The sequence below is a fragment of the Hemibagrus wyckioides genome, linkage group LG20 (assembly GCF_019097595.1).
Source record: "Hemibagrus wyckioides isolate EC202008001 linkage group LG20, SWU_Hwy_1.0, whole genome shotgun sequence".
NCBI lineage: Eukaryota > Metazoa > Chordata > Actinopteri > Siluriformes > Bagridae > Hemibagrus > Hemibagrus wyckioides.
In genome coordinates, this window is record NC_080729.1 from 18,016,434 (window position 1) to 18,031,340 (window position 14,907).

General features: G+C 41.3%; 1 protein-coding gene across 3 annotated transcripts in view; it reads left to right on the plus strand.

The window, feature by feature from the left end:
- Positions 1-11,442, plus strand: part of gpt (glutamic--pyruvic transaminase) — a 19,166-nt gene extending 7,724 nt beyond the window's left edge. For all 3 annotated transcript variants that reach the window (XM_058418165.1, XM_058418166.1, XM_058418164.1), the window contains 10 exons: positions 5,543-5,632; positions 5,810-5,918; positions 7,021-7,154; positions 8,377-8,620; positions 9,216-9,295; positions 9,394-9,530; positions 9,707-9,881; positions 10,055-10,210; positions 10,308-10,420; positions 10,942-11,442. In XM_058418165.1, coding sequence (XP_058274148.1) covers positions 5,543-5,632; positions 5,810-5,918; positions 7,021-7,154; positions 8,377-8,620; positions 9,216-9,295; positions 9,394-9,530; positions 9,707-9,881; positions 10,055-10,210; positions 10,308-10,420; positions 10,942-11,032 — 1,329 coding nt within the window. In that variant the 3' untranslated portion in view covers positions 11,033-11,442. The remainder of the gene's footprint in view (positions 1-5,542; positions 5,633-5,809; positions 5,919-7,020; positions 7,155-8,376; positions 8,621-9,215; positions 9,296-9,393; positions 9,531-9,706; positions 9,882-10,054; positions 10,211-10,307; positions 10,421-10,941) is intronic.
- The last annotated feature ends 3,465 nt before the right edge of the window (positions 11,443-14,907 follow it).

Consider the following 14,907-nt stretch of genomic DNA (forward strand, 5'->3'; position numbering starts at 1 on the left):
TATCTATCTATCTATCTATCTATCTATCTATCTGCCCGCCTATCTATCTATCTATCTATCTATCTATCTATCTATCTATCTATCTATCTATCTATCTATCTATCTATCTATCTATCTGCCCGCCTATCTATCTATCTATCTATCTATCTGCCCGCCTATCTATCTATCTATCTATCTATCTATCTATCTATCTATCTATCTATCTATCTATCTATCTATCTATCTATCTATCTATCTGCCTATCTATCTATCTGCCCACCTATCTATCTATCTATCTATCTATCTATCTATCTATCTATCTATCTATCTATCTATCTATCTGCCTATCTATCTATCTGCCCACCTATCTATCTATCTATCTATCTATCTATCTATCTATCTATCTATCTATCTATCTATCTATCTATCTATCTATCTATCTGCCCGCCTATCTATCTATCTATCTATCTATCTATCTATCTATCTATCTATCTATCTATCTATCTATCTATCTATCTATCTATCTATCTGCCCACCTATCTATCTATCTATCTATCTATCTATCTATCTGCCCGCCTATCTATCTATCTATCTATCTATCTATCTATCTATCTATCTATCTATCTATCTATCTATCTATCTATCTATCTATCTATCTATCTATCTATCTATCTGCCCGCCTATCTATCTATCTATCTATCTATCTATCTATCTATCTATCTATCTATCTGTCTGTCTGTCTGTCTGTCTGTCTGTCTGTCTGTCTGTCTGTCTGTCTGTCTGTCTGTCTGTCTGTCTATCTGTCTGTATATCTGTACACCCATCTGTCTGCCCATTGCTCTACTTTGCAATTAAACCTGCCCTTGTGACCTCAGCAGCAGGGCAGGTTTTTTTCATGATGGGTTTTTTCAGCAGGGAAGCAAGTCACACGCTTTTGAAACCACAAACCAACAGTTCCTTAACTGCCCTCATTTGTGCATGTTATGCATGTATGTATGTATGTATAAGTATTTTCTTATCCTTTATATTATCCTTCAGCTGTATCTGTTAAGTAGAAGACATGCTGACATTTAGAGAGTAGAGTTTTATCAAATCCCTAAATATCAAATGATATCTTGAGGAAGAAGAAGTTTGGGCTGGAACTAAACTCTCGGATTTTGTCCTAGTTAGTTTGCCTGAAAACAGGAAGCTTTCTATCGTTGTCAAATTTCAGACCCAATACCAACGTGACACTTGAGACGTTCCCAAAAGTCGAGACATGACGTTATGCAAAATAGCACAGATATTACTGTAAGTCGAGTCGGTCAACGTCACATGATCATATCAACTAAATCAGAACTAATGCTATCCCAGAATTCAGGGTCACTCAGAGTCCTGTACTAACCGATACTCCGTAATGGATCAGTTCATGCCCTTGAGCCTTTGGCTGCTGTTGTAGAAACATTATTTACATTGATATTTACTGTCCAGTGTCATCCAGATGAGGATGAGGTTCCCTTCTGAGCCTGGTTCCTCTCAAGGTTTTTTTCTCATATCATCTCAGGGGAGTTTTTCCTCACCACCATCACCTCAGGCTTCTCATTAGGGTTAAAATCGGGATATACTTTACTTTAAACTTTTAATATACTATAATTTTCTTTAATTTACTATCATTTTCTATGTTTCTATATTTCTGTAAAGCTGCTTTGAGACATTGTCCATTGTTAAAAGCGCTATACTAATGAATTGAATTGAATTGAATTCATGCTTAAGATTTGATAAAGATTTTGCCATTTTGGTGCAACCTCCTTCTTTATGTTTTCATTCTGAGCAATTTCACTTAAAGCTTGTTTACTGAAGAGCTATAAATCTTACTAACATGCCTTCATTCCTTTATGAAGCCTTGGGATTAACTTGAGTACTTGTTATGGCACTTGCTATTATTACACTATGACTGGACAAATGTTACATCAGAGTACTTTTATATATTGATGGATGGATGGATAGACAGATATGTATATAGATAGGGAGACAGATATAGACATAGATAGACAGACAGACAGACAGACATGTGGATAGATATATATATATATATATATATATTAGACAGACAGGCAGATATAGATAGATATATATAGACAGACAGATAGACATATAGATATGGATGGATGGACAGACAGGCAGACAGACATAAACAGACAGCTATAGATGGATGGATGGATGGATGGATGGATAGACATATGTATATAGATAGGCAGACAGATATAGACATAGACAGACAGACAGACAGACATGTGGATAGATATATATAGACAGACAGGCAGATATAGATAGATATATAGACAGACAGATAGACATATAGATATGGATGGATGGATGGACAGACAGATAGATAGATAGATAGATAGATAGATAGATAGATAGATAGATAATATGAATAATCTACACTTGATTATTTCTTGACTCTTGTGCACACGTTTGTTTTTTCAGAAAATCCAGCTGTGAGTATTAACACAGCTTTGTTTTGAATCCTGCTCCGTACCCGAGACGTCCAGCCGAGTGACCCGACACGAGCGCAGAATAATAATAAAACTCTTACTCTGCTGGCTACAAGTCAATGTTCCCTTTTTTAATCAGTGAAAAGCATCAGGTGTCACTGTGACTGTCGCTTTCCTTTCTTCTTTTCGTTTATTCTATTTCGTTATTTGTGTTTGAGGGATTTTTTTTCCCCCTGTTCAGTCTACATCTAGAGTTCTGTACATCTGCTTTGTGTCTACGTCTAGAAAAAGCTATAGAAATAAAATAACCTGTTAAACTGTAAGCTTTATAGTGCACTGAGATAATGCTGATCAGATGTTTGCTGTAGTGTTCCAGCTCCGGTGTTATGGCTGGTGGTAAACACAGCAGGCCTGCTCTGTGACCCTTGGGGTGTTTCTCATGCGGCTCGTCTGATTGGTCGGAGCTGATAGGCATCTCTGTTGTTTGACCAATAACAGCAGCGGAGGCTCCATACCGGTGAGGCTTATTTATTTAAAGAATAGGACTCAAAGGATGGACTTGCCAGCTGCTCCTATCAGGCAAAGGAGCAAAACGTTTAAACACTCACACTTATACACTTTCTCACACACTCACAAGCTCGCACTCATTCATTCACTCACACACACACTTTTCACACAAACACATACACTCACACACACACACAGACATACTCTAACACATTCACAAACTCGCACTAACTCTCTCACACACATACACACACACACACACTCTCTTACACACTCACACTCTCTCTTACACACTCACACTCTCTTACACACTCACAAACTCACTCTCTCTCTTTGTCTTTCTCTCTCTCTCTCTCTCTCTCTCACACACACACACACTCACACACACACATGGGCCACTCACATTCTCATTCTCTCTCTCTCTCTCTCTCTCTCTCTCTCTCACACGCACACACACACGGGCCACTCACATTCTCTCTCTCTCTCTCTCTCTCTCTCTCACACACATACACACACACACACTTCCTGTCGGTTCTCATACACACCACCTGCTTGTTTTTCACACTCCAGCCATGGGAATGAGTCGTAAACATGTTGGAGAAGGATGTTGGAGTCCAAGCTATTGCAGGAACTTTTTTTTGTGTTTGAGAGAGTGTGTGTAGTTTACACATTTAAAAACAAAACACATGCAAAGCTGAATGCTGCACTCTGATTAATCCACCTGGCAAATCACGTGCCATCTCTCTGAAAAGTCTGTCATGATATCATTCCCTCATGCTCTCCACTTCTCAATCATCGTTTGATTATTCGGGATATTTTTTATAAATTGGGGCTGTTCTGTAGCGAATGTGCGTCATGATGACCAGCTCTGCATCTCAAAGGTCTGTAATCTTCTCGTCTGACCTTTCACCCCTGTATTCCCAACACACCCGTTATCTGAGGAGGTCCCGGCCATCGACCTTTTGGAAAAAGCTTTCGGTCGGTCGCTTGTGGTTATTTACTTGAGCTACAAGGCTTTTTGGCTCACCTCAGTGTTAGTTTTCATTCCATTCCATTTCATTTCAGTGTTAATGATTTCTCGTATAAAAGTTAGACTTCGATCTGAAAGTCACACTTTGTACCCTGAGGTTTGATTTTATATATAAGCCATGTAAGCAGTTAAGTCTGTCTGAGATGCTGTACAGCTCCACATGGTTTGTGATGGCTGAGAAACCGGTTGCAGGACGGCTTCAGAGTGGTTTTTGGTTGATTGAGTACATTCAGAAAGTTGTAGGAATTCCTTCGCTGAACTCTCACTCTGGAATGTTGGACCGAGTGATTCAAGAGTTGAGGATGCCTCAGCTGTTTGCTCTGTGAAAGCGATTTGTTGAATGATGGAGAGAGAGAGAGAGAGAGAGAGAGAGAAAGAGGGAGGGAGAGAGAGGGAGAGAGGGAGAGAGAGAGAGGGAGGAGAACAAGGAGAGAGGAAAAACAGAAGGGAGAGAGAGTCAGTGAGAACGAAAGAGATAGAAAGGCAGACAGGGAGGAAGGGGGAAAGCAAAAGCTAGACAGAAAGAGATGGAACCGAAACAGAGACAGGTAAAGAGAGAGCTGAAGAAAGGAATAGAGAAAGACAAGGAGAGAGACTGAGAGAGAGGGAGAGACTCATAGAAAAAGAGAGACTCTGAGAAAGAAACAGAAAATGACAGAGAGAAAAAAGGGACAGGAGGGAGAGAGAGAGAGAGAGAGACAGAGAGAGAGAGCGCATGAGAGCAAGAGAGAGAGACCAAATGAGAGAGAGTGAGAAAGACAGACTCTCTGAGAAAAAAACAGAAAATGACAGAAAAAAAAGGGACAGGAGGGAGACCATGACAGAGCGAGAGTAAGAGAACAAGAGAGATAGTGTGCAGGAGTGAGAGAGAGTGAGCGAGAGGGAGAGATTGAAAGCAAAAGAGTGAGAGAAAGAGAGCATGATTGAAAGAAAAAGAGTGAGAGAAAGAGAGAGAGCTTGAAAGCAAACGAGTGAGAGAGGGAGATTGAAAGCAAAAGAGTCAGAGAAAGCGAGAGAAAGATTGAATGCAAGAGAGTGTGAGAGAGAGAGGGAGAGAGAGAGGGAGAGATTGTTTGCTGGACCGATAAGCCGTCTTTATTTCACACTGATTTTTATCACTGGCAAATAAATATATGGAAATGTAAATTTTCCACCTTTAGTAGGGACTGAACATGAAGTGTAGATATTACACCTCTCAGGATGCCATTAAATCTGATAAATAAATGTAGCTATGGTGATTTATTAAAAGAAAATCTAAAAAATTATTTGCAATAAACAGTGCAGAATGTAGTTGAACTTTGGCTCACTGGTCCGGACGAACCGTAGTGAAAGACGTTAATGTCCTGAAGTATTTAATTCATGACTTTTCACCCTGATTAATACACAACGAGCTCCTAATACTTAACAATACTTAAACAAACTCCGAATACTTAATACTGGAGTTAAATGAAGTTAGTCGCCACATTTCAGCCTCCAGGAGGGCTGCATTATGAATAAATGATTTCTGAATTGTTGATGGAGTAAAGAATTTTCTTTTCTCTTGTGATAGGGAGTGAAGAAACCCTTTGACGAGGTCATCAAGGCTAACATCGGAGATGCCCATGCCATGGGACAGCAACCCATCACCTTCTTCAGACAGGTGAACAGAGAACAAAACGAATGTTCTTTTAGTTACTGCTACTAAGAGCTGTGATTTGCCACGCAGTAGGCGTGTCCTCATCACCTTGAACCTTTTTCCTGTTTCTTTAAACAAACTTCTAGTGAATGATATTTGTTTAAAGGGTTTTTTTTTCTTACGGTTGTCCTTCTTTTCAAGGTCTTGGCATTATGCTCGTATCCAGACCTGCTGGACGATAACAAGTTTCCTGACGATGCCAAAGATCGTGCACGGCGCATTCTGAAGGCCTGTGGAGGAAGCAGCATCGGTACGTTGTATATGCATGTGAGCTTTAGGAGGCGTGGTCTTTCTGGTAGTCCCTCAGAGGATGTGGCCTTTGTGCTTGTCATTATTAATATAGGAGGTGTGGTCTCCCTGGCAGTCCCTTAAAGGATGTGGCCTTTGTGCTTGTCATTATTAATATAGGAGGTGTGGTCTCCCTGGCAGTCCCTTAAAGGATGTGGCCTTTGTGCTTATCATTATTAATATTGGAGGTGTGGTCTCCCTGGCAGTCCCTTAAAGGATGTGGCCTTTGTGCTTATCATTATTAATATTGGAGGTGTGGTCTCCCTGGCAGTCCCTTAAAGGATGTGGCCTTTGTGCTTGTCATTATTAGTTTAGGAGACATGGACATTGTGCTTCTCATTTAGTTATTAGGAGGCGTGGCCTTTGTGTTTATCATTATTAGTTTACGAGGTGTGGCCTTTGTGCATGTTACTATTAGGTTAGGAGGCGTGGCCTTTGCGCTTGTCATTAGTTAAGGTGGTGTGGCATTTGTGCTGGTCATTATTAGTTTAGGAGGTGTGGCCTTTGTCCACTGTGCTTGTCATTTTTGTTTAGGAGTTTAAGAGATGTGACCTTTGTGCTTGTCATTATTAGTTAGCAAGGTGTGGCTAATATCCATATTAGTTTAGGAGGCATGGCCTTTGTGCTTGTCATTATTAATTAGGAGGCGTGGCTTTTGTGTTTGTCATTATTAGTTTTAGAGGCGTGTCCTTTGTTCTTGTCATTATTAGTTTAGGAGGTATGGCCATTGTCTGTTGTGCTTGTAATTTTTGTTTAGTAGTTTAGGAAGTGTGGCCTTTGTGCTTGTCATTATTAGTTAGGAAGGTGTGGCCTTTGTGCTTGTCATTAGTTTAGGAGGTGTGGCATTTGTGCTTGTCATTATGATTTTAGGAGGTGTGGCCTTTGTGCTTTTCATTTAGTTATTAGAAGGCGTGGCCTTTGTGCTTGTCATTATTAGGGAGGTGTGGTCTTTGTGTTTGTCATTATTAGTTTAGGAGGCGTGGCCCTTGTGTTTTCTCATTATTAGTTTAGGCTTTAACTTTTTAAACTTTTCTAATAATCAGCTTTTTCCCTTCTATTTCTAGGCTCATATTCTGCAAGTCAGGGGATCGACTGCATTAGACACGACGTCGCCCGCTACATCGAGCGTCGTGACGGCGGCATCTCTTGTGACCCGGACAACATCTATCTGACCACAGGCGCCAGTGACGGCATCGTCGTACGTCCTCATGATTTAACTTCACTACCCTTGACCACTCAGACATTAAAATACCCATGATCCTCCTGATGTTAGGTGTTTGTGCACAAGTAATTTGAAAAACATGGACTACTTCCAGAGCAGCAGGTTTGGTTTTTAGTATTTTCCTGAATTTCCAAGTCAAAGTAGTATTTTCAGCCTTCATTTTCTGGGAAAAGTCTTTCCACTGCAGTCCTGGGAAACCTGAGAGCAATGTTTGGATAACAAACTTTTATTTGTTAAGTAAACGTGTGTAAGCTCTGGAGCACACAATGTACTGTAAGTAGTTTTATACTGGAGTGTATGAGGATGCTTAACACTTCCAGTTTAGCTTGGTGCGAACTCCAGGGCAAAACCGTATCGTGTCACTTAACCCATATATGGGGCGTGGCTTAAAGTGTGGCAGAAGGATTAAGTGTTTGAAGGCTAAACTGGAGGCTATAGATGACCATTACTTCATAAGAACATTAGTATCCTCTATATAGTTCTCTCTCTCTCTACCGTGTGTGTGTGTGTGTGTGCGCATATGTCTTTCTGTCTGTCTGTCTTTTTTCCCTCCACACACACTATCTTCCTCTGTCCCCTCTTCTCTCTGTCTCATGCTATCTTTTCTGTCTCTCTCTTCCTCTATCTCTGCCACATTCTGTCACTCTCTTCTTTCTCTCTCTTTTGTTCCCTCTATATCTTTCTCTTTGACAAACTTTTACACTCTCCCTCTCTCTATTTCTCTCTCTCTCTCCCCACTCACTTGTACTCTCTCTGTCTTTCTCTCCGTTACTCTTTATCTCTCTGTCTGTCACTCTTTATCTTTATCTGTATTTTCCCCCCTCACTCTCTCTATCTCTATCTTTCTCTCTGCCCTCTTCACTTTTTCTCCTGCTGCCTTTTCTGTCTCTCTAAAACTCCCCGCCACTTACTGTCACTCTCTCTTTCTCTCTTTTTCCTCTCTAACTTATTCTCTCTCTTTCTCCCTGTCTCTCTCTCTTTATCCCTGCCTGTCTATCTGTATTCCCCCCCACACACACTTTCAATTTCCATCTTTCTCTCTCCCCTTTTCACTTGTTCTCATGCTATCTTTTCTCTCTCTCCCACCATCTCTGCCACATACTCTCAATCCTTCTTTCTCTCTATTTCCTCTCTTCATCTTTTCTACCATCTTTCTCTTTCATACACATCTCTCTCTCTCTTTCTCTCTCTCTCTCAGACCATTCTGAAGTTGCTGACAGCAGGTGAGGGTCGTACTCGTACCGGTGTGATGATCTCGATCCCTCAGTATCCTCTGTACTCGGCTGCGCTGGCCGAACTCGGCGCTGTGCAGATTAACTACTACCTGAACGAGGAGAAGTGCTGGAGCCTGGACATCACCGAGCTGCAGCGCTCCCTACAGGCCGCCAGAGAGCACTGCAACCCACGAGTCCTGTGCATCATCAACCCAGGAAACCCAACAGGTGCTGAGAAGAGTCCAGAGTTTTCTTACACTGTCTCCTTACACACTATATCTGTGGAAAATAAACAGACTTTTGGTTCATTTGAATGTCTGTCATGTCACGCCACCCAGTGGTGGTTAATATGAAGCTCACATGAAAGTAGACACTCAGAGCTTTATTTTTATTTTATTTAATTTGTAGTGTTTTATAAGGATTTCTGTTTTCCCTAGTCTTCTAAGGGCAATATAAGTCCCAAAAAAACAAATTAGTTTAGTTTTTTCCCGCATAAATGTTTCTATCTTTAAAGTAAATGTTGATATCAAACCCATTCCTGCTCTCCGAGATGCTCCGAGTGTTTGTTCATCTCAAAAGCAGCTCAAATTTGATCTTCAACCAGTAAAATTCTGTGTACGGTTCTCCAACAGAGGGAAAAACACGTCTAAAACACACTGAAAGCCAACAGACTCGTTTTAGATCAGACTCACAGCCTGAACATTGTTCATTTCTTTATACTGAATGAAAATGTCCCATAAGTCAAGTTGGAACAACAGCGTACTCATGAAAAGGGTTAATATTATTAATGTTTTTTAAATCAGAGCTGTTTTCCTCGTGGCAGGTCAGGTACAGAGCAGGGAGTGCATCGAGGACGTGATCCGATTCGCTGCCAAGGAACATCTCTTCCTGATGGCTGATGAGGTAACACGATACCTCTAAACGACTGCACTGACTTTCTTCAATTTTTTTCTGTCTGCCGGTAAAAGTTTTAACCCTTTAATTCCTTCCTCTTTTCTCAGGTCTATCAGGATAACGTGTATGCCGAGGGTTGCGCCTTTCACTCTTTTAAGAAGGTGTTATTTGAGCTGGGTCCCGAATTCTCCAACATAGTGGAGCTGGCCTCCTTCCACTCCACCTCCAAGTGTTACATGGGAGAGTGAGTGCACTCATTCAGATGATCTGGGCCTGTTTCCCAGGCTCACAATGAACAGCCAAACTGGAGCGTAACTGAATGGCTTTTCAATAAACACATTCAGAGAAACAGGTCAGGGAGAATTTAAAGGTCTGTCATTCACTGTAATCATTCCTTTTTTTTTTTACACGCTATTCCAGGTGTGGTCTACGAGGTGGTTATATGGAGGTGATAAACATGGACCCGGAGGTGAAGGCTCAGCTCACTAAACTGGTGTCTGTGCGTCTGTGTCCTCCTGTGCCGGGTCAGGCGCTCATGGCCCTGGTGACCAACCCTCCTCAACCTGAGGAGCCATCACACGCTCAGTTCATCAAGGTGTACAAAGCTTGTACATTCAATACCTTCAACAGTCATGTGTCTTGTCATGTGCTCAGAGTCAATCTTAACCGACTGTTGCTCCACCCACTCTGTAATTGCTACTGTTTCCAATCTGCAGTGTAATAAGTAATGGGTAAAAGTCTAACATGATATTTCTCCCGCCTGTGTAGGAGCGCACGGCTACGCTGAATGACCTGGCACAGAAGGCCAAGCTGACTGAAGACATCCTCAACACAGTGCCTGGGATCAGGTGCAACCCCGTGCAGGGGGCGATGTACTCGTTCCCACGCATCACGCTGCCCGAGCGAGCCGTAAAGGAGGCCAAGGTGCGTCACTTGCTCTCGATTTTCTCTAATTCTCAATCATATATCATAGAAATGTTAGTGTGTTTATATTTGTGCGTGTGTGTGTGTGTGTATGTAGGAGAACGGCCAGGAACCAGATATGTTTTATTGTATGAAGCTCCTGGAGGAGACGGGGATCTGTTTGGTTCCTGGGAGCGGGTTTGGGCAAAAAGATGGAACCTATCACTTCAGGTACGTGTCTTATTAATCAAAACCTTTACAGTTTAGCCATAACATTTAAGACAGGTATGTATATTCTGCATACAGCATGTCTGTGGTGGTGATATGTGAAAAGTAGCATGTCTTTACCATAATAAATAGGCTATTTGGAGATCCTAAGAGCTGTACAGTGTAGAGTTTAAGCAAATTGAGTAATTGGGTAGGGATGTGATAGCTTAGTAGACGGTAAGGTTGTGAGTTTGAATCCCAGGTCCACCAAAGTGCTACTGCTGGGCCCCTGAGCAAGGCCCTTAACCCTCAAATGCTTGTATAAAATGAGATTAAATGTAAGGCATGCTGGATAAGGGCGTCTGCCAAATTCCAGAAATGTAACTTAAATTCATACTACTGATAACTACATATGAATACCTAAGTACATAATCAGGTTATTTGTAGAGTGACCACTAGGAGGCAGAATTCACCAGTTCTTTAAGTTATAAAGTTTTGTAACTTCATACGATGGAAGTTTATCCTCTTCTCTCCTTCTCTGACAGGATGACCATCCTACCACCGGCTGACAAACTGAAGATTTTGCTCCATAAAGTGAAAGAGTTTCATCAGCGATTCATCCAGCAGTACTCTTAACACCTCCGCTCGACTTTCTCTACACCATTGACCAGCCAAGTTCCTGAACCTGCCTTCTTCTCCAGGGGGGCAGCCTGACCGGTGTCATCCATCAGCATTTCATCATGACTCCTGAAGTTGAAAAACCATCACAAACTGGTTTTTGCCGACTGGTGTAGAGATGGTTAACTTATGAGTTTAGACACATTAGCACTACATGAAATAGGACAAAAAATGCGTATGGAAAATGGTGTGTGTGTGTGTGTGTGTGTGTGTGAGAGAGAGAGAGTGTGTGTATGTGTGTGTGTTGGTAAAGGGTCTTTTAGCCAAGTAATTACCACTGGAAAATGACTAGACTTGCATTGTTATAATTATTATATAAACGTTTTAATTATTTTAATATGTATTAAATCAGATAATTTTACAGTAAACGGCGTGGTGTTCGTTTCCTTTCGGGGTTGCAATACAAGCCAGTGACCACCAGAGGTGGTCTCTCACTCAGTCACTCACTCAGACTCAATATACATAACATTTTAAAGCAAGTGGGACAGTCACACAGACCTCATAGAGCTCTCTCTGTTTTACAGTATTCTGTCTATCCAAGGGAAGAGAGAGAGAGAGAGAGAGAGAGAGAGAAGAAGGGGGGGGGGGTCAGAAGGTGCAAATTATTAAAATTTTTTAAACATCAATTAATAAAATAAACCCATAAATAAAATATTTATCTTATTTATATATAACACATTATTTTTTAATATTATTTAATTATTTTTAAAAATAGCATTTAATATATTTAAAAGTGTTTTTTTTAAAAAAAAAAAATAAGTCAGAAAATAGTAAATAATATATATTTATTTAAATGTTTTAAGCAAACAAATGGATTAATTAATTAATTTAAAGTATTGTTCTACATTGGGATGGCATACAGTCACAAGTGTCACCAGACACCTCCAGGGTTGCCAGTTTGATCTTTTGTCTCTCTTGGAGTTTTGCATGTTCTCACTGCGTCCATGTCCGTTTCCTTCCAGCCTGAAAAACATGTCATTAAGGATAGAAACTACTCCAAATTACCTTTAGGTGTGAATCAGTGTGTGTATGGAGCCTGGAAATGGCCTGATGTCCCATTCAGGGTGTATCCCTTAAGAAAATTTTTCAGAAAAATAATTCAAGAAATAAAAGAAAAAGGATGAATGCAGGAACCTTGGTCTGAAACAGATGATATGAGGGCCACAAAGTTACACTGACTGTATTATTAAAAGTGGTGTACAAAATAAATAATTCAATTTTGGACTTTAGAAATGTGCGTGCTCATTCTTCTCCTTCTCAAACTCGAATCTCCTCTGCCAAGCTTTCTGTAAGAAATCTACAATTACACTACAATTAAGCCCCACATGTGAAAGGCTGTTGGCGTCACCGGGACACAAAAAATCACCCAGCAGGCAGAAGAACCTGACTGCCAATCAGAGACTATTGTTCTGTTCTGTTGTCTCTCGCCTTGGACTCTGAGCTTCACTCCTCGGCATGTGTAACGTACACTACAATTTGAATACGGAACGTTCCGGCGTTCGCTGCCGTCATTTCAGTTCTGTTAATTGGCTCAGAGAGAGCTGAAAATAGCGCCAAACAGATCAGATGGAGGAAACAGCGAGGAAGAGCAACACAACAAAGACACAAACTCTAGTTTACGAATGAAACACAACAGGACAAATTACTCACAGGTTTATTCTTTTACTTGAACAGCACTTCCTTTTGTGCTTTACTTAATCCTCAAGGCTGCTTATTAAAACAGAACATCTAAAACACTTCCTGTGATCACTTACTGTACATTCTGGCAGCTGTAGACAGATGTTTCCTCACCTACCTTTTTTTTCTCTTCAGACAAACACTAATGCGGATGGTTTGGTTACTAAGCGTTAAACAAAGACTGACACTGGAGACTGCTTCCAAATAATGCTACATGAATGTCTGCTCACAGAAACAGTCACCATGTCGACAATTACAAGAGAGGACTTGACTAGAGACTGGTGAGATGGAGAGACAGACAGAGGGACAGACAAATGGAGGGAAAGACTGACTGAGAGGCAAGTAAATGGAGTGAGACAGACAGAGAAGCGAATAGAGACTGGCAAGCAGATGGAGAGACAGACAGATGGGGAGACAGGCTGACAGAGAGGTAGACAAACAGATGGAGAGACAGACAGACAGGGAGGCAGACAGACACACTAACAAAGACAGACTGACTGACAGAGAGAAAGATAAATGGAGAGACAGACAAACAGAGAGACAGGCAGACAGATGCATAGACAGACTGACAGACAGGCAGACAAACAGATGGAGAGACAGGGAGGGCGGGAGGCAGACAGGCAGACAGGGAGGCAGACAGACAGACTTAAAAAGACAGACAGACTGGCAGGCAGAGAGGCAGAGAGACAGGCAAACAGATGGAAAGACAGACTGACAGACAGACAGATTGACAGAGAGAAAGAGAGACAGAGAGATAGACAGACTGACAGAGACAGTCAGTCAGACATGGGAGGCAGACAGACAGACTGACAGACAAAAAGACAGTCAGTCACACAGAGAGACAGGCAGACAGATGGAGAGACAGACTGACTAAAAAGCAGACAAAAACATAGAGAGAGACAGACAGACAAAGAAGCACACAAAAAGTTGGAGAAAGACAGACAGACTGACAGAGAGGAAGACAGATAGAGAGACTGATAGAAAGAGAGAAAGGCAGACAGATAGAGAAACAATTCCTGTAGTCCCATAATGTTTCAGCTCTCAGCTACCTGATGAGATTTTGTTCATATTTATAGATACCTATTTACCTTTGGGTTTCATTTCTACTCTCCAACATCAATTCCAGCAAAAAAACACGTACAAAGACGCAGACATGCCTCGGCTAAAGGGACACTCTCGGGTTAAGAGTTTTTACTGAAACTCTTCCTTTAAGAATCGACTTTGTTGTCGAAGTTTGCTGTCAGCTATTATTGCACTCCACGCATCTCTCATGCACGTTTTCCCGTCTCTCTGTGCGCTCGCTGGTGCCGTGTCTGTGGTGATTAGTAATGCTCCCCCTCTGTCACAGACTGATGCATCGGCAGAAGGAAAGAGACATGGTCAGGTCTGGATGTGTGCCAGTTCTGAGGAGTTCACACTCAGTAGGAACTCTGATCATGATCATGAGCATTGCATAAGTGCAAACAAGATCTGTTTGGTGGATCAATTCTTTAACGTTTCAACGTTCCGGTCATGTGATCATGAGAATTCCGGGGTTAGGAAAAAGAATATGCGTAATTTAGCTGCACGAGTGCTTGCCTGTGAGATCCAATGCTGGCATCAGAGCACTGAGTCCAGAGTTTTGTTTTATTATTATTATATTATTTGTATTATTATTATATTATTATAACACCTAAGTCAGATTGATCAGTTGGTGATCAGTGTGACGCTGAAATATGCGTGTATCCTCAATCCATTCTGAAATCTTTGAGCACACAGACCCAGTGATGAGCTCAACACACACATACATGGCACGCTGGGGACTGAAAAGCACCCTGCGTTGGTAAATAGACACTATTTTTTATAGCTTTTTACCAGACTGAGACATGATGGAACAGGGCTTTTTTGATAGATGACTAATAAACACTGCACTATTAGGAGTTAAAAAGCATTACCATACACAGATATGGCATAACATTATGACCACCCGCCTAATCAAGGCATAGACTCCACTAGATCCCTGAAGGTGTGCTGTGGTATCTGGCACCAAGATGTTAGCAGCAGATCCTCTAAGTCATCTAAGTTGTAAGTTGGGGCTTAAAGGATATCTACATGAGTTAAAGGATGATTTTGATAGATACTGACCACTGCAGACCGGGAACACCTCCACAAGAGCT